This window comes from Ciconia boyciana, chromosome 2, assembly GCF_034638445.1.
Source record: "Ciconia boyciana chromosome 2, ASM3463844v1, whole genome shotgun sequence".
NCBI classification, from domain to species: domain Eukaryota; kingdom Metazoa; phylum Chordata; class Aves; order Ciconiiformes; family Ciconiidae; genus Ciconia; species Ciconia boyciana.
This window is the reverse complement of record NC_132935.1, coordinates 106,524,370-106,552,175: the sequence shown is the minus strand read 5'-3', so window position 1 is coordinate 106,552,175 and position 27,806 is coordinate 106,524,370. Positions and strand designations below refer to the sequence as shown.

The 27,806-nt window shown below is 42.0% G+C and overlaps 1 protein-coding gene across 15 annotated transcripts in view; it reads left to right on the top strand.

Moving 5' to 3' along the window:
* Positions 1-27,806, top strand: part of NFX1 (nuclear transcription factor, X-box binding 1) — a 118,268-nt gene that overhangs the window by 33,775 nt on the left and 56,687 nt on the right. For 14 of the 15 annotated variants that reach the window (XR_012041076.1, XR_012041077.1, XR_012041078.1 and 11 more), the window contains exons 3-5: positions 17,742-18,791; positions 21,306-21,467; positions 27,683-27,760. Coding sequence is in view for 9 of the 15 variants with exons in the window: in XM_072853438.1 (XP_072709539.1) it covers positions 17,742-18,791; positions 21,306-21,467; positions 27,683-27,760 (1,290 nt within the window). In the remaining 6 variants the exon portion in view is untranslated. Of the gene's footprint in view, positions 1-9,531; positions 9,646-17,741; positions 18,792-21,305; positions 21,468-27,682; positions 27,761-27,806 lie in introns of those variants that run through there. The other variant, XM_072853440.1, reaches the window with a different exon arrangement.

Below are 27,806 nucleotides of genomic sequence, written 5' to 3'. Positions count from 1 at the left end.
AGCAGAATGAAGCCCCAGTAATCCAAGGGGAAATGGTTAGCGACCTGCTACACCACTTAGACACACACAAGTCTATGGGGCCGGATGGGATCCACCCAAGGGTACTGAGGGAGCTGGCAGAAGTGCTCACCAAGCCACTTTCAATCCTTTATCAGCAGTCCTGGCTAACTGGGGAGGTCCCCATTGGCTGGAGGTTAGCAAATGTGACACCCATCCACAAGAAGGGCTGGAAGGAGCCAGGGAAGGTTATGGAGCAGATCATCTTGAGTGCCATCACATGGCATGTGCGAGACAACCAGGTGATCAGGCCCAGTCAGCATGGGTTTATGAAAGGCAGGTCCTGCTTGACTAACCTGATCTCCTTCTATGACATGGTGACCTGCTTCGTGGATGATGGAAAGGCTGTGGATGTTGTTTACCTGGACTTCAGTAAAGCCTTTGACACCGTTTCCCACAGCATTCTCCTGGAGAAACTGGCTGCTCATGGCTTGGACAGGTGTAGTCTTCTCTGGGTAAAGAACTGGCTGGGTGGCCAGGCCCAAGGAGTTGTGGTGAATGGAGTTAAATCCAGTTGGCAGCCAGTCACAAGTGATGTTCCCCAGGGCTCAGTATTGGGGCCAGTTCTGTTTAATATCTTTATCAATGATCTGGACGAAGGGATCGAGTGCACCCTCAGTAAGTTTGCAGATGACACCAAGTTGTGCGGGAGTCTTGATCTGCTTGAGGGTAGGGAGGCTCTAAAGAGGGACCTGGACAGGCTGGATTGATGGGCCGGGGCCAATTGTATGAGGTTCAACAAGGCTAAGTGCTGGGTCCTGCACTTGGGCCACAAGAACCCCATGCAACACTACAGGCTTGGGGAAGAGTGGCTGGAAAGTTGCACGGCGGAAAAGGACCTGGGGGTGTTGGTCGATAGCTGGCTGAATATGAGCCAGCAGTGTGCCCAGGTGGCCAAGAAGGCCAACACCATCCTGGCTTATATCAGAAATAGTGTGGCCAGCAGGACTAGGGAAGTGATTGTCCCCCTGTACGCACTGGCACTGGTGAGGCAGCACCTCGAATACTGTGTTCAGTTTTGGGCCCCTCACTACAAGAGAGACATTGAGGTGCTGGAGTGCGTCCAAAGAAGGTCAACGAAGCTGGTGAGGGGTCTAGAGCACAAGTCTTATGAGGAGCGGCTGAGGGAACTGGGGATGTTTAGTCTGGAGAAAAGGAGGCTCAGGGGAGACCTTACTGCTCTTTACCACTACCTGAAAGGAGGTTGTAGAGAGGTGGGTGTCGGCCTCTTCTCCCGAGTAACAAGCAATAGGACAAGAGGAAACAGCCTCAAGTTGTGCCAGGGAGATTTAGATTGAACATTAGGAAAAATTTATTCACTGAAAGGGTTGTCAAGCATTGGAACAGGCTGCCCAGGGAAGTGGTTGAGTCAGCATCCCTGGAAGTATTTAAAAGACGTGTAGATGTGGTGCTTAGGGACATGGTTTAGTGGTGGACTTGGCAGTGCTAGGTTAACAGTTGGACTTGATGATCTTAAAGGTCTTTTCCAACCTAAATGATTCTATGGTTCTATGATTTTATGTCTTTCTAGTATGCTATGCACATCTCCCTTTGGATGCTATTCAAAACAATACTTACTCTATACCTGCAGACTGGTGATTTTGCTTAGTTCCTGGTAACACAACATGCTTTCTGTGGGTGATGCACATTCCTACCTCATTTGCTGTTTATGTTCATGCCAGACAGCTTTCACCACCTGCTTAGGCCTGTGCAGGGACCTGCCTCTTTCTCACACCTAGGACAGCAGAGCTGCTGCTTGCTAGAGGCTCCAAACCAAGATGCAAGCTCTGTGGAGCCCTGTGGGGCTGGTCCAGTATCTCAGCAATGTGTAAAAGGGAACAGTTGTTGTAGATCACCTCTTTTTGTCTGGGTAAAAGGGTTGTGTGGGGACTTCAGAACTTTTCCTCCAGAAGGTGTTCATCAGGGAAAGCAGTGTTGGGGACCTGGGACATCAGGACCAAAGGTAGGATCAGCTTGTGCTATGCACCTCAGAAATCAGAAGTGGGTACAGAATTTCAACATGTGAAAAGTAATCTCTGAGACTCCCTGCTGGGCCACTGTCTTTTGTGAGCACATCACTCTGGAAAGAAAAGAAGTCACTGGAGCCTTCTTATGCCTGACTCTTACCAGTCTGTGAGAAGACTATTAGGTGTTGGCCAACTTGTCATAGACATGACCCATATCTGGTCTGTGGTGGCCATGTTGATAGGGCTGCACAGGCCTTTTGGCCTACCCAGGCTGTAGCCAAAAATTAAATAAATAAAAAGCTTTGATTTATCTGTCTCCATCTGCATCCATGTGCTGGCAAGTTCTGCAAGTTTCCCCCAGCTCCCTTCCCTAGCTGCATTCTCCACAAACACATTCAGTCTCTTCTCTCTGTTTCTGCCTCTTCAATGCATGTGCAGGCAACCGCAATTTACATCCACAGTAGCAATCTCACAGGATGTGTCCACTTCCACTTCCTGCTGAGACTGCTGATGTCTTTCCTCTGCCAAGTCATACAGAGCACAGCTGGCTTTGGTGCTGAGTGGCTGACTGCCCCCAAGAGTTGGGCCTTCCTGAACTGAGGCTGCAGGAGGTAGTGCTGCTCTGCAGTGTTTGAACAAAAAGGGGCACAGAGATCTTCCAAAGGAGCTGCTTGTCTGTCTGTGGCTTGACCAGTTCCATCTGCTAGAAGAGCTGGCTGTTGAGAATTGAGAAATTCTGCTAGTGTAGAGCTGAGAGCCCAGAATGCCATGGCACATCTGCCTTGTGTCCCAGTTGCTCCTGAGGTAATGCCTGCTCTTGATCTTGACCCTTCCCTTGTAAGAGCCTTTCCAGGAAATGGATGAAGAGCCATCATCTTCACTCCTATCACCTTGATCAGGGCAACCTCTAGCCTCATCCTGACTCCTGTGATTTCCAATCTCAAATGCCCCTGTGGAGAGGGCATATTGGGAGAGACATGTTTCTTGGTGTTGTCTGGAGATACATGCTACAGCACAGCATTGCCCATATTCTTCCTCCCTGTAGACATCAGTATTCCAAACCTTCAGCTTGCAACAGAGCTGGAGGAGGCCTGAGCTAGACTTGGTCTTCTGCAGACCATGTCCCAGGAGAATTGCCAAGAACCAGCCAAGACTCATCTTTTGTAGGCCCTTTTGGCCTTGTCCAGCTGAGTTATGAGGGGGTTAGAACCCTGTTAGAGTTGTGTAAGCAGATCTCCAACTTGCAAGTAAGCATGAAGCAGCTGGTGTGGCTGGATGACTTCACAGGAGGAAACCAAAGTAAGCAAAGAATGGGGTCTGCTGTGTAAATATATGGATGTTGTTAGCATGGGCAAAGGCTACCAATAGGAAGATGGTGACCCTCTCATCTTTGGAGAAAGTTACTGTAACACTGGAGGTATTGGTCCAGGATTTGATTGATGTTCAGTCTGATGACTTGTCTGGGAGATGGTACAAGAAGGAGAGGCAGGTTTGCACTGGAGAAGGCCCATAAGCTCCTTTAAAAATCTGGCTGTTAAATGGACCCCTTGGTCACTAATTATGCTGTCTGGGAGGCCATAGCATCATAAAACATGCTATAGGAAGGGTGAGGCAGTCTGTGGGGCTATGGACAACTTTCTGAGGGGGATGAAGTAGACTATGTTGGTGAACAGGTCCACAATCAGTATGACCACTGCATTCTACTCAAAGGGGCAGGTCTGCTATTAAATCCGTACTCACAAATAGCCAAGGCTATTTGGCAGCAGGGAGGAGCTGTAAGGGACCCTGTGATCTTTTGGTGCGAACACAGCTGTTGTGGGCCTGGACATAGCCACATCTCCCTGTCCTGTGGGCCACCAGGTACTGCATCATCCAGCAGTCCCCATGTCTGGGTGCAGGAACATGATGGCATCAGCGGAAGACTTGTGTCTGCAGTGGTCCCTGTAGGATGTATTGCTGCCTGCCATGGTACAGGCAACCATCCTGTTCTTGCAGGCTGAGGGCAACTGTACTAATGGGATGCTGTGTTAGGTTCAGGTTACTCCCAGTGGCCTGGAAAAATTCTGCAGTGAATTAATCCTCTGCCACATTGTAATTAAATGTCTTGGAGAAAACCGGGTTGAGGTGCATGCAGAATGCGTCCATCCAAATCTGAATCTTCCTTCCGTGACAAGGCATCTGCCTTGCTGCTCTGCTTTCCTGGACTTAATGTGAAAGTGAAGGGGAACCATGTAAAGGAGGCAAGATGGACAGAGAAACGCTTCACCCATTGATACTATTCCATGTTCTGATGCTTCGTCAGCAACACTGTTGTGGTTTTTGCCCTCTCAAGGAATTGCTGCCATTCCTCAAAGGCAGCTTTGATTGACAAGATAGTCCTTATCCCAGATAAGCTTCTAATTTCTCTCAGTGGGGAGGAGCTGCAAGAGAAAAAAGGGTAGTGGTCCTGTGTAAGAGGATGGTGCTCCCGACCTTCTGTAGGAGGATAGTCACTGTGGCTTGGTTTGAGGCATCTGCTTCTGCAACTTAAGGCCATCTGGGGTCTGGGTAGAGTAGGTTAACACCTGCGGTGAATACCCATTTAATTTTCTCAGAAGCCACTTGTGCTACAGGCATCCACCAAAAGCAAGTCCACTTCAGGTGAATGCTCCTGTAGGAACCACAATACCAGAAAAAAAATCCTTCATGAATTGTCAATAGATGTTGGCAAATCCTAAGATCCTGTGCACTGCCTACACACCAGAAAGTGATGGCTTCAATTTTTTTGAGGTCCACAAGCAAGATGTTGGGGCCTCAGGAACTCCACCCTCTGCTGGTCAAAGGACCATTTCTCGAGTTTGGCATGGAATTCTGTGCTGCCACAGGGAACTCAAGACCTCCCAGACATGGTCTACATATGCCTCTTAAGCGGCACAGAATATCAAAGATGTCACCTGGACATGCTGCTATAAAGTAATGAAGCAGGTCCTTCACAACATAATTTACAATATGCTGGAAGTTGGCTGGAGCATTGCAGAGAGCAGATGGCATCACAACATACTCCTAGTGGCTCCTAGTGAAAAGCAGTTTTCCATTCATGCTTCTGCCAGGCCTCTCACTGGTCTAGCTTTGTGACCCAGCAAGTTCCCTGCAGCTGTTCATAGAACTCCAGGACAAGAGGCAGAGGGTGCCAGTTCTTTACCATGGTGCCATTCAGCCCACTGCAATCTACACAGAGACTTTTTTATTTTTTTAAGAAGGAAAAAAAAAAATAGGGGCCTCAGCAGGGACATGGGAGGGGTGGATAAACCTACATGCCAGACAGTCCTTGAGGTCCTCCTTGCAGGCTGCTAATTCAGAGTGCTATAAGGCAAAGATGTACCTGAAGGGCATGCTCTTTCCTGGTGCCAGGTCAATGTGGCAGTCATGAGTAATGGGATAGTAGTGTTTTCTGCCTCCTTCTCACAGACATCCACAGGATCACTGTATTTATCTGGGAGCATAGAGGGGTGGGGAGCAGAGGCTGAGGTAGAGGTACAGTCTTGGCATCTGGCAAGACAGAGCTGCCAGATTCCAGGGTCTACCTCCCTTAGCCACAAGCTTGTTGACTCATAAACGTTTCAGTAGGGTTGTGAGGCAGTTCTTCCCTTTACAAAAGCCATTTTGACTCATCCCTATTACAGCATCTTTATGCACATGCTCACTAATTCTAATCTATCTTACAGTTTCCATTAAATTGCCTGCTACAGACATCAGGCCTGTACTTTTCTAGATTTCTTATGGCATCCTTCTAAAAAATGGACATTACAGCTGACACATCCCTGTCTCCTGCTACCAAAGCAGTTTTATACTAGAGATTGTACAGGACAGTTTGTAGTTCACCCTTGAATTATTTTAGAATTGCTGGACCATCTGGTCCTTCTGATTTGTTACTATTAATTTTGCCTATATGTTTCATAACCTATATCTTCCATACTGACCCTTTCAAGACACAACCCCTCATGAGTGCCCCCATAAAGAAAAAGAGCTGGCTTGGGAATCTCATCCAGCTCTGCTGTAGTGAACACAGATGTAAAGAATTAATTTAGATTTTCTGTTATTTTCTCTGTATGCTCCTTTAAATTTCTTCTATTTTTCCTGGTGCTGCAGACTGTCTGGCAGGCTTCCAGAGCCTGAAGTGTTTGAAAAGGTTTTTATTATTAGATTTTATGCCTTATGCAAGTTGTTCCTCAAACCCTTTTGGCCTGTCTCATGGTGTGGTTTACTTTTCATCTGTCACAAGTTTGGATTCTATTTTCAATTTTAGGCCTAAATTTAGCTTTTGGAAGGCTGCTTCTGAAAAGCTGCCTCCAGCAACAGGGTCCTTGTCCCTGCTGCTTAATCATGGCAGGTTCCTTTTTCCCCTTACATGCATTTGCCCTGAGCCTCCAGTATGGTATCCTTAAAGTCTCCATGTAACCCTCAAAGACATAATTATTTACATATAATAATATTACATATAACAATAAATAAATAATAATAAATGTAATAATATATAATAAAAATATTTTGCCCCTCCATTTTTAAGAAGCTTCTTCATTTTTAGGTAGTTTCCTTTTTTTTTTTAAATGAAAGCATGTATTGGTGGACTTTTTTTTGCTTGTCTATAAGGGCTTTATGTAAGGAATAAAAGGACAAGAGAGACAGAACATCACTGTGTGCTGCAATGGACTGTGCCCACAGCACCTTATAACTCTTCCCTTGCCTTCTGGAGGGGTACGCAGTACTGTATTAAACTACTACTTCTGGCTGCAGGGCTTGTAACCCCAATGGCATTTGGAAACACCTAGGAACAGCTTCTTTAAAAATCAGGAACTCCAGGAAATCCTTTGCACAAAAGGGTATTGTGTATGCAGGAGACTCAGTCTGAACATCTAGACTCGCAGTTGATTGGCTGTAGTCCATTTTGTCTTCCTCACCAGAATCTCGGCATCATGGCAACCTTACTCTCTTCATGTCAAGGCACCTCCCAAGCAGTCACTGACCCCACCATGGGCTGACTGGTCCTTAGAAATGACTATACCATGATGCCAGCTCAGGAGTGAATATGTTTCTATTAGCAGATTTATCTTCCTTGGCATGTTGGCACTGACAGTTATGGCTAGGTATTCCCTTCCTTCTGCTTCCCTACCTCATCTCCCCTTTCCCTTGCTGGTAAAAAGCAAGGCTGTTTACCAGCATCCCTGCTGCATATAGAAGAGATCTGTGACTGTAAGGGCCCTGAGTACATCTCCCCCATGTCCCTTCCCACCACCCTAGGGGTTTGTCTGGATGGGCTCAGCGCCAACTTTTATAAGTAGCTGTCAGGCCTTGAGAAGCCTCAAGGGGTGCCCGCCCCTCATTTTTTCCCACGCTGCTTTAAAATTCCTGCTCTCGTCCTTAATGTCTGCCTGAACTAAGTTGCAGGTATGCTTGTGCCTACCCTCTCTGATCCTTCCCCACTGGCTTGACTTCTGGCTTGAGCTGCCCTGTCACTACAGGCTTGCCTGGCGACCTTGCCTGTTGCCTGAAGTGTCCGTGAACCTGCTCTGCTCTTCTTGCTCAGGTATTGTGGAATTTGCTGACTCAGCTCCAAGCTCTACTTTTCATGTGGAACAGTCTGTCCCTGCTGCTTCCTGACAGTCATATTGGTCAGACGGAAAAATGCAGCCACTGAGAAAAGAAATGAGTGATAGATAAATGGCAAAAGGATGGGGAGATAAATATTCAAGCATGAGAAAGTAGAAACAAAAAATATGTTTTAAGGGAGTGCATATGATCTAGTGGGGAGATCCTTGTCCCTATCCCTGCACTGAAAAGGAGAAATGATGAGGAAAAGATAAAAAGACTCTTTTGGCCAAACTAAAGAGGAGAATAAAATCACATGCCTATACAGAAATGCTAGGAAATTAAGTTAGGCTATCAGGAGTGGATGGGATTGGCCCAATGCAAATTTAAGAGAAGAAAGGGAAAAAAAAGCAGAACTGTTTAGATAAAAAGGGAAAAGGGGTAACAAAGGAACAGCTGTATAGACCTAATCACTGGCATTTGTGCAGCAGCACATACAGGTGCAAATCCCTATAGTGCTTTCCGTACCACAATTGTTTTTTTGGTGGTAGCAAAAAAGTGTGCATACTGAAGTAGTAGTGCTGTGGTATTCATGTAAAGCAGTGTTAAAAATTTCTAGTAGTTCTATGTAAATGTTACGGTCAGATCTCTACAGTAGTGACAGAGAAGTCTATGGGAACCAGAGGACTATTGCAAGTTTCTTGACAGCAGCAGGAAAAACATGCATCACCTCTGAAAGGATGCCACTGCCACATACCTTTCTTTGCAACCTCAGATGGTCACAATGTTTACCTACAGCAAAGCACTTCATACACACTCAAAATCCATGGCAAAACATGTAGCATCTTCATAAGGCTGTTGCCATACTGGTTTGCAAGCTTCCTTTGCAGCAGTGGCAGGAGTCTGGGGTGCATTTCAACAGCTAGTGTTTCTGCCATAAGCTCACTGGTTCTTTAAGGGCTTTGGAGCCATGAACTTTGCCCACTAGGAGGGGAAGAACTATGCAGCAAATGGAGCTTTGATCCGAGATCTTCACCAGAAGGGTGTGGAGGGCAGAATGCAGAGACTGTGTGCAGCAGTGCTCCTGAGGTGCCATTCTCCAGAGCTGCAGTTGCTATGAAACTGTGAACCTAGTCTGCAGTGTCTGAAAAGATCAGCAGCTCTGTAAGGACTCTGGAGCCACATTGCAGCAGTAAAAGCATAGAACTGTTCTGTAGAGGTACTGTAACCATGGCACTGTAAACCTCTGCAGGGGAGGTGTGAATCATACAATGGTTAAACACTGTTGCTGAAACCCGCAGTATGACAAAGCATGCAGTTCTACAGAGTATTTGTAGCTGGAGCATGACAAGATTTGTCTGCAGCACCAGCTGTAGCATGGGAATCCTTGTGTGGGCTTTCCAACAGGAGCTTTAGTTCCAGCACTCATTTGGGATGACGAGTGTGTGGCTCTGCCATCTCCCTAGAGCAGTGCATGCAGGATGCAGTAGACAGCCTGATGACACATCCCTACTTTCTACCCTGCGCCGAGAGAAAGCACCTCTTTTACGCGCTGAGACAGAGCCATGAGCTGTCCTGTACCCACCCTCCTGCTCTGCCTCTGGCTCTGAAATGCAGCCAGTACAGTAAGCCCATTTCAGGGAAAGGCCGCAGCAGGCAAGCTGATTGCCAGGCAAATGGCCAATTTATTGCCAGCGCTAGCACTTCTTTGTCGCTGTAAGTTTTCCTTTGCCTCCTTGTACTCCTTTGCCGTGTCAGACAACGTTCCCGATTTCCCGCCTATTCCGCTGCCGGGAGACGCAGCGCCGCTTGCCCCGCGGCCCCAGCTGAGCACACGGCCCCGCCCCCGCGCTCCTGCCCGCCTCCGGCCCCGCCCCTCCCGCCTCGTGCCCGCCTCCGTCCTCCCGCTCGCACACGGAGCTCCAGTGCGGTTGCGCACGTATCGCCGCGCTCCGCCGGGGGGAGTGGGCACGGGCTGTGCGCGTGCGTGGCGGCCAGGAAGCTGGACCTCGGCGCGGGGGGTGCGTTGGCATGGCGGAGGCGCGGCCCGGCGCGGGTAAGTGCGGCTGCTGTGCTGGCGGGGGAGTTGGGGAGGGGGCGGTGGGGTGGGTTGGGCGTGGAGGGGAGGAGCAGCCATCGCACCGCAGCGATGCTGTCGGGCAGAGGGCCGCGCCGTGGCGGTCGCGGCCGAACGCCGGCGTGTCGAGGGGCGCGGGCTGCGGCACTACTTGTTGCCGCCGCCGCGCCCCCGCCTGCCGCAACTTCGCGGCGCCTGTGGCGCTCAAAATGGCTGGGCTCGCCGTTGCCGCAGGGCGCCCTAGGGAAACTTTGCCTGAGGAGGAACGTATGTGACAAGCGAACGGGAAGGCCAGAAAAAAATACAAAGAGCCGGTTGGTTTCTGGAAAACTTACTGCTCTCTGCCCACCCGTGCCCGTGATACCCAGCAGAGGGCGGTGCTGCCTGCACAGGGCAGCCTGACCTGTCCCAGCCCCACGGGCTGCTGTAAGATTGCGGCGTTTCGTGGGGTCTCGCTGCGGTCATGGAGCAGAGGTCTGGGGCGTGCAGGAGGTGCCTGCCTAGAGCGGGTGCCACCTGCCCAGAGTGATCTAGGCAAGGGCTCATGGGTGGAGAGCGGCTTAGGGACCCGACCTGGAGTGGGATTGAATGCCACACGTGCAAGAAAAGATTTTTTTCGTTTGTTTGTTTTTCCCTGGTGGCTTTTATGATGCAGGTTCAGATTAACTTTCGTTTTACTGGGTGTGGTTGCTGAAGAGGAGGGGGAATAGCCTTTCAAGATCCATATTCCAGCCTCACATTTGATGATTTATTGTGTATTATTGGCATGTAACAATAGAAGAACCCTTATATAATTGTGTCTTGAGCGTGTAACTAGAAATAACACTGTTGCCTGGAATCATTCATGATATTTAGTGTTTTCATCATGTCTCTTGATTTTCTTGCAGTCTGGGTAGACTTCTCAGGTAATCAATGTCTCCTTGGGGTCACCTGATGAGCTAACTCATTTCATTGTTTATAGAGTTGTTAGATTTCTGCCAGGTAGAATCCTGGACTTTTGTGGCTGTGGTGAAGAAGAAAATATGAATCTCTACTTCTGCAGCACCCTGATGTTAATTCAGATTAAGGTTATCATTAGCTTATATCTTAAATAACATCCTCTGTCTCTTCTCTGTTCTTGGCAGCCTGGCTATCATGTCGGAAAAGTTGAGTTCATTTTTTGGTGGGATGAAAATGGGTCCACAGCTGCCTTGTGGGAAGTGGAATGGCCTGGGACATAGTTCAGAGAGCAGAGACTGATAGTTTCAGTAAAGAGAAGCTGGTGCAGGCAAATGTCTGCTTGTCTGTTTATCTTCCTTGCTGGCAGGCTGCGAGTCAGCTCTGGTCCTGAAACCTTTTCAACAGTGTATGTATATTGGAATAAAGGGTCTTAAATAGGTATACTGAGCTAAAAATAGCTTTACTGAAAAGCAGTAGGTTAGTCTGGATGGTACACCATTTCTACATTTGCTTTATAATACTTAAGCTAATACACATGTTGTCACATGGCATTAAGTTCTGAAGTTCATTCCTTGTTATGGTAAGACACGCTATGTTCTAGGAACCATCTCATAGGTAAGTTTCAAATTGTGCTTCTGCAATATTAGGATAGGAACTGGCTTTTGCCCTGTAGCTTCATGGACAGAGCGAGTGTATGATTTTGAGAGCTTAAATATGAAAGATACTGCTGCTTTCAAGGTAGATCAGGGGAAGCAGTTGAGGTTGGAATGACAGTTTTGGGTCACAGCAGATGTGCGGCCCATCCAGGATATTTTGCCAACAGTGAATGATTATTGAGACCCAGGGAACTAGTATAAGAGACAAGGGGGAAGAATATAAGAAACGAGGCAATTGTAGAATGATTATTCACATTGATATACCTTTCTCGTTTCCAACCCTGTGTACCTAGAAGGAACAGGTGGTATTTGTATTTAATAGCCATTAATGGATTTTTTTTTTTCCATCAGTTGCTATAATAGCGGTTGAATGTAGTTTTAGGTTTTTGCCTTCACAATGATAGCTGGGTCATTATACATGGTACAATGCATCATTAAACTGAAGATATCAGGGAGTTGCTGTAAAGCATTGAGTAGCCCGCTGTAAGGGTGAACAGGAAGGTGAAAACTTATAATACATTTATTCTACTTATGCAAAATCCATTCTGTGGAATCCATACTTCTCTTAGGATGATGAAGCAACTTATGGCAAAGTTGTATTTCTTTCCCTACTTTTATATTTCTCCTATGTCATCCTGAAATGGGCTAGCTAAAACTTCATGTTTTGTTCAAAATGTGGATGCACTGAATTTGGAAAATAGCATAAAAAGACAAAAACAGCACCGTACACCAATATACACAGGGGGCTAACTAGCTGGAAAGCAGCTCTGCAGACAGGGGCCTTGGGGTCCTTGGTGGACTATAAGCAGACCATGAGTCAGCAATGCACCCTCTCTGCAAGGAAGGCCAACAGTATCCTAGACTACATTAGGAAGAGCATTGCCAGTTTGTCAAGGAAGGTGCACCTTCCCCTCTGCTTAGCACTGGTCAGGCCACCCCTGGAGCACTGTGTCCAGTTCTGGGCTCCCCTGTACAAGGAAGACATGGACATACTGGACTGAGTCCAGCAAAGGGCCAAGAAGATGATTAAGGGATTGGAGCATCCCTCATATGAGGAGAGGCTGAGAAAGCTGGAACTGTTCAGTCTGAAGAGAAGTCTCAGAATGATCTTAGTGCTGTGTACAAATACCTGATGGGAGGGGGTAAAGAATATGGAGCCAAATTCTTCTCAGTGGTATTAAGTGAAAGGACAAGAGGCAACAGATACAAATTAAAACACATGGAATTCCATCTGAACACAAGAAAAAGCCTTTTTACTGTGATGTCATGCACTGCAACAGGTTGCTCAGACAGGTCGTGGCCTCTCTATCCTTGGAGATATTTGAAACTCAGCTGGATACAGTCGTGGGCAACTTGCTCTAGCTCACCCTGCTTGAGCAGGGTATTTGGACTAGATGATCTCAAGAGGGTCCCTTCCAACCTCAGCCATTTTGTGATTCTATGGTAATAATGATTTTGCATGTTAATCTTTCTCTAATAATTTCTGGGAAGGGAGTGTATCTTTTATTAGATAAGCTATTACAGTTTGAATAAACAATAAGTTTTGGGGAGGCAGATTGTTTTGCATGAAAATGGATTGCACTGCTCGAGTCTTTAAGCCTGAAACAGTGTAATTCCTTTTTAGGAAGAAATCCAACCTTTTGTAAATCTGCGTCATCTCTGGAAATGATAGGATGCTGTAGGTGAATATATAAAATGATCAGAGAAGACAGAAAAGATCAAGCTTGGTGTTCCATGAGGAAGAGGTTTAAAGCTTCCAATGCTATGGGGAAAGCCTCAGATTTCCATAATGCGCCATTCCTGGGTTTTTTTGTGCTATAAAGTTAATATAGGTACCATAAGACCTGCAGGGAGTGTCTTCCCTGTAACTTGTGCTTTGTGTCAGCTGACTGGACCATTTCTTGCCTGGATATATGCAGTGCTGACGCAAATAGATTGTTGTATATGCACTCTGTACTGTCATCTGTCTTTAGGTGAAAGAATAGGTTATTTGAATTGCTTTAAAACTGAAGACATCTGTCCTGAAATTATCTTTGTCTTCTACTGGGAGCCAGTATATAAACAGAACATATAATCAGGGAATATCCTGAGTTGGAAGGGACTCACAAGGGTCCTTGAGTCCAGCTCTTGACTCTACGCAGGGCAACCTAAAAGTTAAACCAGATATCTGAGAGCATTATCCAAACACTTCTTGAACATTGAAAGTCTTGAGGCCATGACCACTTCCCTGAGAAACTTCCCAGTGCTTGACCACCCTCTCATTGAAGAACTTTTTCCTAATACTACCCAATCTGAACTTCCCTTTACACAGCTTTAAGCCATACCCTCGTGTCCTGTCACTGGCCTCCAGGGAGATCAACACCTCCCTCTCCACTCCCCCTCATGAGGAGGCTGTAGACAGCAAATGAGGTCACCCCTCAGTCTCCTCTTCTCCAAGCTGAACAAAGCTACTATCCTCAGCTGCTCCTCGTAAGTTGTGTCCTCTAGTCCTTTCACCATCTTTGTTGCCCTCTTTTGGACATATTCTAATATTTTTATATCCTTCTTGTATTGTGGAGCCCAAAACTGCATACAGTACTTAAGGTGACACTATTTTTGGTTGAATTTATGGATATCTCAATAAAAAGTGGTCAATTAAAAAATAAGTGCTTGTCTAGTCAGAAGGACTGGTACTAATCAGTGTTGTTTATTTAGTTCCAGTTTTGTATTGATCTGAAGCTTCAGAAGGAAAATAAGAGTTCTTCCTATCTAGGAGATAGAGCTGAATTCATTTAAGAATAAAGAAGTACTACTTCTGACACCTAAGGGGCTACCTTGTGGACTCTTGTACCCATTGTATTTTTTTCTGGCTGGACTTCTTCAATATATATTTTTTTCTTTCTTATGTTTATTTTTAATTATCAACTTCATACAGTCTCTGCCTAATTAAAGTACATTATTTAATGGCTCTTAAATCTAACTGAATTTAGCGTGCTGAAACTGTGCTAAGAAATGTCACTGAGACATGATGTCTTTATATGCCACCTTCAAATGTTATTATTGATGTCTTAATAAAAAAGTACATAAGTTATTAAGTTTGGCTGTACTGGTCCCCAAAATAAGCTCTGTTTTTGAAGCAGAGCTTGTACTTATTAAAATGAGACATGTACTTACTAATTTGCTTCATATTTTTAAAAGTGCCCTTATCAAATTATTTTTCTGAAGGATAGTTCACACAGACTACTTAACTTTGCCAGGGCATTATGGCTCTGTCCACAGTTAATGCTGAAGTGGTGTAATGTGTAAAGTTATGGCAGAATAGGCATGAAACAGTATGAGTTTCATATGCTTGGTTTTAATTCACATTCAAGCTCTTAGGGGTATTAAAATCTGCAATGTAGAGGTTGTTTCTAAAGGTACTGTGATTTTCTTTGTTTATTTTATAGAAAAACAGGCTGGAATCTAGCTTTGGAGGTTTCCTTTTTCTTGGGATTTTTGTGTATGTACATGTAAACATGTCAGAGGAAATTTGAGCCAGTGTTAGCTACTGATTATTACACTTGTATATGCATTTTGCTGTTTCTTGTCTTGGCAGACAGAAATCAGTTTTAGTAGAATTTACCACTTCTTTGGAATTTTTTTATAATGTAAAAGCAGATGGTAAGAATAGGAATCCTATTCATGGGTGATATAAAAAGTCCTAATGAATTATTCATATTTTGGAGGTGCTTTTAAATATCTGAATCCTCGTTTCCCATCTGTTTCTTCAAACTTAATAGATTATTTGGAAAGTGCTTTCAAAAATATCACTTCCAGAGCTACATTTCAAGTCCTGGTTATGCTGCTTGAAGGCCATGCTCAAAAGTCAATTTGACTGTGTTTTAGAAAACCAGCATTTTAAAGCCTTGTCCAGCATGTTTTTTGTGTCAGTATAAGATAGTATGTTTTACTGGTCTACAAAACATACTTACTCAAGCTTTTTTACTGCATTCATTTGAAAGTCCTCTGCAGCAATTTGTTTATAATTCATGCATACAGTTTACATACCACATCTCATAACCGAAGAAACAATGGTCTTTAATAATAAATAGAATATACTTTTTAGAGGCAAGCTGTGTGATTTTTTTTTTGAAAAACACGTTTTTATTAAACATTAAGAAGCCATTTGGTTTACCTTGTTATATCTGTTCATCAGACTTTAAATTTTAGGGTATACAAAAGAAATCTTAAACCAACTAATAAAATGGGTTGTTTCAGATAAGGTTTGTATGTAATTACAGGATTGCATCCTGTCTTCAAAACAAAATATGTGAAACTATTTTAAGCAATCTATACTGAATGACTGCAGTTTACATTATAATGTAAAAGGACTACAATTTATGTTTGTAGTCCTCTTTACTAGTGATAGAAAAGAAACTGGCAAAACATCAGAAAAGCTGAAAGTAAGCATAGTTGTAGAAAGTAAAAAGCATAACTTTATATTTTGAGTTCTTTACACAGGATACATGTGCTAAGATGAGAAAATAGAATGTTTCCAGGGAAGCTGCTTGCAGTCCAGATTATTTCAGATGTAGAAGCCTAATATTTTGTACCTATTAGGGTCTGCAGTCCTAATGCTAGAATAGAATAGTTCAGCTGGAAGGGACCTACAGTGATCATGGAGTCCAACTGCCTGACCACTTCAGGGCTGACCAAAAGTTAAAGCATGTTATTAAGGGCATTGTCCAGATGCCTCTTAGACACTGACAGGCGTGGGGCATTGACCACCCCTCTTGGAAGCCTGTTCCAGGGTTTGACCACGCTCTTGGTAAAGAAATGTTTCCTCTTGTCAAGTCTGAACCTCCCCTGACAGACCCAGCTTTGAGCCATTCCCACACATCCTGGCACTGGCTACTAGGGAGAAGAGATCAGCACCTCCCTCTCCACTTCCCCTCCCCTTGAGTTAAGATTGATTCTTAACTCAGTCCCCAGCTGTCTTGAAAGACCTTGGTCTGGTGTTCTGATTCTGTTGTCTCAAAATCAGGTTAGTATTACAGCTTAAAAAAAAAATACCATAACACTTTGTATTTGCCATTTATTTCTAGTGTAATAATGATATATAATAATATAATATACTATGTTATATTAATAACATATGCTATGTTATAATAATATATCTTAATACATTAAATATAATAATATAATATATAATAATATATATAGTCTTTGCAAAGACAAAAAACCAAAGTGATTTCAACTGAGTCTCTCTTTAAAAACAAGTATGAATTAGGTTATGTGGTTAAGAACATCCTTAAATGTAATTTTAAATTCCTAACTTTTAGTAAGCTTAAAGCTTCACTTCCACAAAGTTGTAATATTTTTTCTTTGGCCACCAAATCTGTCATAGTAGTTATGACCATTCCTAGAGGTTTAAAAAAACTCCTTCATTTGAAAGTAAATGAAATTCGCTGAAAAAGTTAATGCTTTGAAGTGTTCTGCTTTGTTCTTCCCTTCAAAATGTTAATTTCCACAATCTTTATTGAAAAGTTAAAATAATAGGTAGTGGAGAGACCCAGATAGCGTTAGCCTTTTGGGAAAGTCTCTTATGGTCATAGCCCAAGTGCTTGATTCTTTCTTTGAATTGTCCTGAACCAGAAGTAAACTGCACCTGCCCTACCATCAGAGGTAACCTACCTAACCTGTAAAATGGGCACTACCTCCATGAGGTTTTGAAAGCCTCATCTCTTTTTTTACACTACTATGTAAGACAACCAATCTGCCACAGCCCATTAAACTGTCCCTGATATTCACCTGATAATTCCTGTTGCAGGCAGGCCCTGCTGGCACAATGTGATATGAAATTGGGCAACACAGGATTTCTTACGTGCACCTCTTTCTTTTATCTAGAGACGTAGAAATGACAGGAGACCTCTCAAGTAGTAGCATGGTTCATGTTGATGGCCTCATAACAGAAAAATAATTTTGCACAGCTGCCCTGAGTAGTCCCTCTACCATTTAATATGTCTATATGTAGAACAGTGTAATCAGAGTTCACGTAAGCATTTACTATTGCTACTCTTTGGCTGATGGATTTTAATTTATATTCAAAGTTCCATGTAATATTAAAATCTCAGATGTAGACATTGTATTTAAAGGATCCCTTTTTCTTCAGGTTCGTGTGTGTATGTAAACATGTAAACTTCAGCACATGTTAAGCACTGATTATCACAGTTGCATGTCTCGTATACGTACAGTGCTGCTTCAAATGTTTTTCTTCACCTTATGTTTTTATATTCTTAACTCTGGGGCATCACAGTCTTTCTCTAAAGATGACAAGAGAAGGTAACTTCCACAAAGCACTGTCTGATTCAGCTCTAGCTTCTGGAAACTTGTTTGCAGTTGTTCTGTCAAGTGTGGGATTGGTCGAACTTCTGGGCCTTTGCATGTATGGTAATTTTGCTGAAAAGAAATGTTTACTATTTAAAAGTCTTATACGTGTGGTTTTATTTTTTCACTTTTTAGGTGCACTAAATTTCAATCCTGATGCTGCTGATTCCATTCCAGGAGAAAGACAACCTACAGATATAAATTGGGTAAATAAAGATAAGAAAGACTCTAACAGTAATCAGAATAGACGTAATTTACCATTTCCTAGTCTGTCTTCTGAAAGAGATAGAGATTATGAAATCTCTTCCACAAAGCATCATGGCTTTTGTAATCCAGAAAGTCAGTATGGGAATTCTGAAGACTTCCACCAATATTTTGGTACCAGTAAAAGTTTGAAGAATCGCAACTTGCAAAGCCAGAGATGGCACAGATCAAGAAATGATAGCATGTGTACTAGAAGTAAAATAAAGCAAAGTACTGTTGATGCTGCTGCAGGTCCAGGAATTTCAGATGCTGCAGTAGTACCTGGGAGAAGAGCACCTCCTAGAGGATACAATGACTTCCTGTCCTCAGAGAGTGACAGGGAGGTACCTAATGCAGATAGCAGAGGAGCAAAGCCAAAGAAAACACATCTGATGCATGCATCTGGAAGAGGTTTCAGGGAGAAGGGAAAGCAAGTACATGACCGGGAAAAGAGAGTGAGCTCTAAACAGAAAGTAGAGCTGTTTGAAAATGTTCCATCTTTGGATTTGACTCAGTCTGACTCTTCAGAATCATCTGTTGGAAAGGCATTCTGTGATGCACCTGTTGGCAGTGGGGATGAGCAGAAAGGCTACAATTATGTAAACAAGAGATATCCCCGGAAGCCTGTGTGGAATAAACCCCCAGCAGAAAAGGATTGTCAGAAAAGACATGATTCTCACCGTAGTAAAAATACAAAAGTAGGTAAGAAGTCTTCTCTTGCATATAGTCCAAAAGATAAAAATGAGAGGAAGAAAGAACTCTCTGTTCACAAAAATGATGAAAACTTGACCAGTGAAATCAGGCATCATTTGTCTGATTCTGTCAGATGTAATGGAAGAAAGTTCCTGCTAAAGGGGGATCAGGCACCTGCACTTCATTTCAGCTGGACCCAGTACTGGAAAAAGCAAAGTGATGTACCAAAAAACAAAGAAACTCATACAGGTAAGCTTTCTAGACTGTCCTGTACTCCTGTGTTAACGATATAATCTTGAATAATTTAAACCACCTTTATATTTAACTAGCTAAAGAGGCTTATTATTTCACGTTAGGTCAGTATCAGTTTCAGAGGGTAGAACTAAATGTAAATGTGTGGTTTCTGAGTAGGGAGTTGTTCTGTAAGTTTACTAGGGAAGAACAGATTTTATTTAAAGTTTTGTTTGTTTGTTTTACTACCAAACTGCAAATGATGGCCTGGTCAGGTACCATGTTAAAACATGTATATTGCGGGTGTGGGGAGTAAAATTCTGAGCATTCTGAACAATGGTACTTGAAGGACATTCAATCCTAAACCTGATTTTTGCAGAATAAGTTTTTCTCACGTAGAAGTAGGAAAATGCCAGATAGAGGAACTGTATTCTGCTCCTAACAGGATTTTTTTCTTTTTTTTTTTTTTGCAATAGTGCAAAAAGTTATATATCTAATTATCAAAAGGTAATTAGAAATAGATAAAGTCTCTGGATACTATTTTTGGAAGTTGAGAATAGAAACATGTGCTGTTGACAGTGTAAAGCAGACCCACAGGTTTTAACTGAGTGAATTTTGTGCCAGCTCATACCATTAGAGACCTAAAACATTAAATGGAAATCAGCTGAATCTCTTCAATGCCATGGTACTGGTTTCTGTTTCTAAACAACCTAGGTAGCTTTTTCTTACTGTTTTAGATAAGCTTAAGTGTGCACTGAGAAAATAGTCTCATGGTATTCATAGCACCCAGAAGTCCTATTTTCTTTCAGAGGCAATAAGGAGATAGATTTCCTTTCCAGTTGAACTAAGAATTATATTCAGTTAGTTTTTACAAAGCATCTCAACTTGATCTGCTGCTGCCCAGAATGATAGAGATGGGTAGACTAGTTCCTGTTATCTTAACTGTGATATTGAATCTTTTGAAGATTGTTTCTTAGTGTCTCTTCTCTTTCAGAGCTGAGGAAGTAGTAGCATAATTGGGAAGCATAAGATAGCTCCAGTCAGAAACTTTGTTCCCTTAGGAGAAGCTCAAGGATCAAGATCCTCCTTGATTCTTTCTAACTTAAATACATTAACTTTCATGCTCCTGGGTTCTACTTGAATCATAAAATTAAAGATATCTTAGTCTTTCTCCCAGCATTATTATTAAATGAAAAACATCATATGCAGTAAGCAGGAAGAGAAGTAGTAGTCTTTTACAGGGAACTTAAAGAACTTCCCCCTCCAAAATGGCAGTCTTTCTTTGAATGCTTTAGTTGGGAGCTATTTTGGAAACAGTATCTGCCACTATTTTCAGGGGACTGAGTCTGCGCTTTTTAACTATTTGTGGGACAGCTAGCCTTTCTTAGTATGGTATAGTTTTAGCCTGCTGGAGGAAAGAATTATGTTTTAAGTGGGGATGCTTTCATTGCAGTAGGTAATACTTATAGGGTACTGAAAGCAGAAATGACTGCTAATTCTAAATCTTGTGGTGCTTGATGCAGGAGGGCTGGAAAAGAAGCTTGAAAGTGCTTATATCCTATTAAGGAGGGCAAACAGTGTTAACACTTCCAAGTTTCCAGGCATCCATGGCCTTGCTTTCAGTCATGTGTGCTACAAGCACGTTTTGAATTGATAATCATTTTTCTTTTGTTATTTTCATTTTTTTGTCCTTCGTTATGAGTTCTAACTTCCCTTGTATTGGCACCATCTAAAAATGGTACATTTTTACACTTTACACTTGTAATTAAGATATTTTAAAATTCTGTGGGCATAGATCAAACAGCATTTCTAAGGTGTATTTGGTAGCCTTAGCTTGATAGGAGAGTTAATCTGGCAGAACTGAAGTTATGTGATGCCTTTGTTATGGTTGCACATCTAACTATGTTTTCAGGATACTTTGTCTTTCATGTGGAGTTCTTGCTTTATTTTCAAAGCACTTTTTCATGTTCTTTCACATGGCTCAAAAGGCTCTGTACTTTGACTATTGTTTCCCAGTAATTCTACTCCTAAAGCAGTCAGTTTATGCGGGGCTTATTTCCGTAATCCAGGTACTTCACCGTTAATATTTGTTGTGTGGTCTTCCAAGAATACTTGAGGATAGGTATTAAATTTAATTTTGGCTGAAACTTCTGTAGTTAGGAGCTTTAAGCTTTTTCGTTTGAACTTTATGCAAAGATAAATATCCCATATAAAGTGATGAGTGAAATCTCAAACTTTTGCCAAGCTTAAAACTATTAACTATTCGTAAGATCAGAATGATTGCTGTTCATCAGCAGAAATTATTGTTGCCACTTTTATGGGAATCTCATACTCCCTTTTCCTGCTCTGAAACTAGAGAAATGCATACCAAGTATCAAACTGGAATCTTCCAGGAGTAAACTAATACCTTGCTTATAGCCACACAGGAAAAAATAGTTCTGTTATAATTTAAATGAAATCTTGGAATTTCATTTGAATTTTCTTTCTCAGCTCGCTGATGTTTCATGTACAAGTAATGTATTTTATTTGCAGGGTCGTTGATTGAACAGCTGACCACAGAGAAGTACGAGTGCATGGTATGCTGTGAGGTTGTCCGAATAGTAGCTCCAGTGTGGAGCTGTCAGAATTGTTACCATGTATTCCACCTGAATTGCATTAAGAAGTGGGCACGGTCACCAGCTTCACAAGCTGAAGGTTGGTATTCTCTCTTGCACACACTTTCTCTCTCAAATATATATAATAGCAAAGTTCACATATTTCTTACATTGGAAAACTACTTATAAATATTGTCTAAGGGAACCAGTAAGCCGTAAACAAAGCAAGTTTTAAATAAATGGGTTTTTTCAGGGTTCTTTGGATGGTTTGTATAATCCTCCTAACTGTTTTGATTCTTTCTAGTGTTCTAGCTAAGACTAATTTCCAGGATGGATACATAAGTATAAAATCACTCAATGAAATCAGTGCATCAAGACGCAAAGCTCTGTGGCTGTGTTTTTACACACCAAGAAATGTCTCATCTTCTCTCATCTGTGCTTGGCTGAACAGTCAAACAGAAGCAGCACTCCAAGCATTAGTTGTCTGCTTTTACCCAACCACTTCTTAGTTCTGTTCTCAGATAAAGCACTTCTGAAATCCGTCATGATGCCAATGCAGTGAAATGAAATTCAGAGAGTACAGAAAGCTTCTGCCTTTGTCATTAGCTTAAATTGTTTCAGATTCTTTGTATTATACCACTTTTTGAAACTGTTATTCCACTTCATTCTGCCCTTTGAATGCTTTGGTGTAAGTTAAGGCTGAATTGCAGCCTCTCTGCTGTGTTCAGTTGTGTGACGTAGACTCACTCTGAAGACTGTAATGTTAATCTTGAAGTAGGGTTAATTTTTTCTGTACCCTGCTTGTTTAGCATTTACCATTCTTCATGTGTCTTTCTGTCTTTCTCTGGGCAGACCAAGGAAATATAGTCTGTCAGCTACTTCCAAATGTTTGACACAAATTCTTACAGACTGTAAATCTTTTGCAGAAAGGATTGATTGCAAAGTTCTTGGATTTCTGAAGATGCATAGAGAGACTTCTAGGTAGGGCTGATTATGCTTCATACTGACAGTGGAAAGGAAGTTACAAATAACAGCATGAGACTTGAAACATAAAGGCATTGGAATGTTTGAGAAGGGAACAGATTTTGGGGTAAGACTGAGATCCTAAGCCAAACTGAGAGTGACTGCTGAGAACCTTTATCTCCTAGCTGGTTTTCTGTCACCTTCTTTGGAGCTGATTTATCTCCTTGAAACAGCTTATTGCTTCATCAAAAGAGTATCTGCTTGTGTAAGGGAAGTTTTGCTTATCTGTCAAGACAGAGACCTTAGATGCTTGAATCCTGACAGCATTTCAAATAGCCATATCTTTTGGCCATTTGCTTTTCTTGTAAGAATTTGTGGACTAAATATGGTACTGTATCCTGTGTATGAGAGAACTTGACCTAATCATTAATTGAAATTAAAGGTAGTGGCCTCATTAGAACTGATACCATAGCTCCAGTAAGGACACTGATGTGTATTTCTTGACCTGCAAGGCCCTGCTACCCTATCTTGATTAGAACTTGTACTTCAGAGTGTGTTTGTTTTATGGTAGGTTGTTTCAGTGTAGATTATACTTTTCAGGCTTTGTATAATGTTGAGGAATTCACTAGAACCCTGGCAGTAATTATTGTCTACCGGAAGAGAAATGGGACACTGTAATCTACCTAACTCAATAATTCACTGTTTTTCTGGAAGAGGAAAAAAACCTGTTTTTTTCTGGACATGATTTACTTTGTCTGCTCCATTCTGCAAATGTTATAATGAATTCCAGGAAATCTTATCTCAGCACCCAGACTTTTCACTGCTACATTTCACTTCCAGCCTAGTGAGAATATTTTGTTCATAAGATCAGTTTTGAGTGTTCATTCTTCTATGTTTTTGAAACAACTGAATATTTCCGTGAGAACATCCCTCCATTTGGGGCCTTACAGCAGCTCTTATTTCTATGACACACAGTAGGAGGCTGAACGTTTGTATGTGTACATAATTTCTCACAATTTTTTGTGATCACAGAATTGTATCAGAGAAATCCTGAATACTTGAATGAGGTAGATAACGTCCTTGGTGGAGTATCTTCTCACATAGTTCTATCTTCCAGATCAATAGTAGTGGGTATCTGTTATGAGGGAAAAGCAGGTGTGGATCCCTCAGGGACAAGGCACAAGACTCAGCAAGTGAAAACTTTGGCTTTAATGAAAGCGTAGCATTACCATGGTTGGAGCCCTGGGATGCCAATGCTAATGAAATGGGGACCCAATGCAACAGAACCCTGCTCGGGAGTGAAGCTCGAAGGGGTGCATAACAGGAATGGATAATAAAACTTGCACTGATTAACATATCATACATATGCAATGTCCTGTTTTGCTCATTAGTGAACTCGGTGATGTAATGCAGGTGCTGTTGTCCAAATTCCAAGATCTGCAGGTGGCCATCAGGCTGGCACCCATGCAAAGGTGGGTGCAGATGAGGCGGGGAAGTGAACTATCCTGGGTTACCGTGTCAGATAAAACGTGCTTAGGACTCTACATACACAGGTGGGAAGAAGTGAAGAACTATCCTAGGTTACTGTAACAAAGTCTTCTCGCACCCTACAGTATATCTCTTCTCAGGGACTCTTTCAGATGTGTTTTACTGAAGGTGTCTTCCCTCAGAGACTTCTTTGCCTTCTGTTGTCTTGACAGTTGTCTGAAAAATGACTTTTAGTTTGGCCAAGCCAGGTGAAAGAATCTCCTGATTACCTGTGGGGAGTCATAGGGCATTTCTCTATTCTTGGTCTGCTTACATTAGACTTGTGGTTGACATCAACGTTGAGTATTTCTACAATGTAGACTGTCAGTGGCACTCGGAACTAGAGAATGGATTTTCATTGTGTATTAGGGAGATCCTGGCCAGGAGGAGGAGGAGCAGCTCTGCTAGGCATCACTTTGCCATCATGTGGAAAGATTCTTTCCTATAAGGAAGAACATAACTTTCTCCTTAGCAAGCATTTTTACTAACATTTTGAATTATGTCTTGGAGGAATGTGACCTTTAGATATTGCACACCTAAGGTCAATCTGACAAAAATACCTGCATTGCACATGATCTTTTACTTTATGTTTATAAAAGGGGAAGTTGTTGTCTCTTGTTCCCTTCCTTCTTCTTCTTTTAAAAACTGATGCTTCAGTGGTGTTTGACTTGTGCCCTTACATTGATGGAACAAAAGTTTAAGCTATTTGCTCCCTTCTTTGCAGGGAGGGTAGTTTTACTGGTATTGTCATTTTGGCTGGAAGGATTGGAGATATTTGAGTTATTCCAACTGTCTCTTTGTATTCTGCTCCCTCTGCTGCCCCTGCCCTCCATGTCCAGATGAGCTAGAGGTCTGTACTAATCCAATATTGGCCTCTAAGATGGCTTCTGAGTTTCAGTGGTCAGAATATGAACCTACTTGCCTTTTTTTTTCTTTTTTTCCTCCTTTTTTTTTTTTTCTTAAAGCATGCTGTTCAAGGGCTGAAGCCATTCTGTGTGCCTTGGATATTACAGAATTGTTGTCACTTTTGTTACTGGGACAAAAGCTTTTTATTGTGTCTAGCTGAGAATTCAAAGCAATAATTTATTCTGATAGATTATTTCGTTGGAGAACAGCATAAGACCTTTTAGAAATTATAATATGAAACTGCCAGTGTTGTTCTTGTATATTCTACTACAGTTGAAGTGACTGAAATCTTCTGTTTGGAGTTCTTTTTATGTACCTAGCATTGTATATATGTTGAAAATTCCTGCTGTACTGCTGCCTTTGGAAACATAGCCTTTTAGCATTCACTCTTTATTCTAGCAGATGTGTTTGGATCCTTTCTTATGTAATCACCCATGACTCATCTAGGCAAGCATGTAAAGAGGAAAGTTGCTTGTTTGAAACTACATGTAAAGATCCCTAGTCTGTATATATAATTCCCAGCTCTTCCTACTCAAGGTTCTTTTGAGCCCTTTAATCCTTTAGGATTGTGTAAACTGGGAATATCGTTCACTGTGCCTTTATGGCAACATGTATGCAATAGGAGGGGGCAGGGTTCTGGGCATGCTACCACAGATACCAAGATTTTTGTGGCTGAAAGTGTTACAAATAGGGGTGCTTGCAATATGAAAGTGCATGGAAAGAATTTTGGTAAATAATTACAAGTAAGGAATCCTTTTATCCCAGAAGGAGGCAGAGGATAGCAAATGCTAAAACAATCTCTAGTAAATGGGAGTGAGGTACGTTGATTTTGCTTAGACAACTGTCCTTTTGGTGTCTTTGGAATTCTGCCTACTTCGCTCCTATTCATGAGAAGATTCATAAGAGAGGAATGTTTATTCTGTAGGGTCATCCTCATTCTCACTTTCTTCAGTAATTAGGATTTGTAAGGAGTGGTGACAGGACCACTCCTTACAAATGTGGATGTCAGGAGTCATCCTACTGTCATTCTATCCTACTGTAATTGCATCTGAATCCAGGAAGAAAACTTTTATTTCTTGTATTTTTGGAGGAAAGCAACGGTGCATGTTCCTTGTGGGTGGACCCGCATGAATGTAGTTATGTCTTAGAGGAGCAAAGGATAATCAATGATTAAGAAGAATAAAATATATCTTGAAAGGCTGTCTGCTTGGTAAAAGGTTCCTATTTTACAAGGACCTTTGCTATACTGTAGAGAAACTGTTCCTTATAGAGGACCAGGCATCCTGCTCCGGAAGAGATGTTGATAGGAGAGGCCTTCTGCTGGCCTCCTGAAGCTTACCTTCACAGCTTTTGAAAAACATAACAGGGAATAACAATGAAGGAAATTATGTTGTTAATGTAATAGTTAAGTATACTGTACAAAGTAATCCTATAGGGAATCCCTTAGGGTTTAGTATGCTAGCTTTGGGAGGAGCCACATAGGGTGCTGACAGCTTCATCACCAGATACCCCTTTCAGTCCCCTGCTGCCAGTTTTTACCTGTAGCTTTTAACACTTTTCTTTGAGATGCTTTAGTTTGTAGCAGTCAAATAAAAAAAAAAAATCTTGGTCAGGAAATGCAGGTTGGTCTTGAGCATGAATATGAGAGTATACTCCTTGTGCCACTGCCGTACGGCTGCTCAGCCCATAATTGTACAGCTCTCTGCAGCAGTCTTGGTGGCACAGTGATATGAGCCAGGATAACCAGGGGTATGAATAGGCACCAAGAAAAGAATAGACATGCTTTAGATTTGCATTTTCAGAGTGTCAAGACAGCCCATAATCTGGATCATTTCCAGTTTGTGAAAATCATTACCATTGTGCATTATGATGATTAACGTAAGAAGTCTCCAATCCAATTGATAGTGAACCTAGGTGTGCCTGTCATTGCAGTGCAGTTGTCTTGTCACACATAGGGTTTCCTGTTTGCAGTCCCTCCTGCATTCATAATGTGAAAGTATCATAAATCTTGGTCAGATTTCTTAATTGTGAAGAAAGTTCTAAAATCACAGCTTTATTAATTTACCAGCACTGAATTGATTGGTTGAGAGACAGTGAGAGCTAATCAGCTTATATTTATATATTTTTATATCTATATATATATAGATATAAAAATCTCTCTCCTCCCTGTCCTGCTTTGTATTCAGTAGTGCTCTCACACTGGTATATAGACAGATATGTACTGAATTTGGGACACACCTTCATGAATGTTGTTTTCCTTACACGGAAGTTCCTCCTTTACTGCTAACCAACACCCTCCTGAAATGCAGAAGCAAGAAGACTACTATATAATAAAATACCAACTTGAAGAATAATGTCCTAGTCAATAGCTAGATATTGTCACCTTTAAATTAATTAAAGTAGATTATTTTGGTTTATGTAGCACTAATTTATTCTGGACACAAAGCAATACTAAGCTGGTCTTCTACAAGACACGTAAACTCATAACATGAGAGGATAACAAAAAAGAAAATACAGGTGGTGGTGAAGGCTGTAGGCAATTATATTTTTGTCACCAATTTCCAACACTAACACTTTTTTTTCTCACATCTTTAGATATGGTGAAGACTGTTTATATTCTAGTAGAATATCTTATAACAGGGTACGTGATAATAGAAAAAGTACATTTTTAAAAGCAATTTTAAAATATGTTCTTGCCTCTATGTAAAGTCAGGTGAAGTACCACTACTGTGTTTATCTTGATACTGTATAAAATGCATTTTTATTAACCTGCTTTCTCACCACTTCTGAGTAAATGGGAAAACTTAGTTTGGTTGCAGCTGTGGTAAGAAACAAGGCAAGAGCACTTATTCTAGGTTTGCGAATTAGCTCCTTTATTTACTTCAAGTCATTTTTATCTTTAATTTTTTTTATCTACAGATGGTAATAGTGGTTGGAGATGTCCAGCTTGTCAGAATGCTTCTACTCAAGTTCCTAAAACTTACACTTGTTTCTGTGGTGAGTTTCTTGCTTTTGCAAAGAAAAACAATTTTGTAATTTTGAT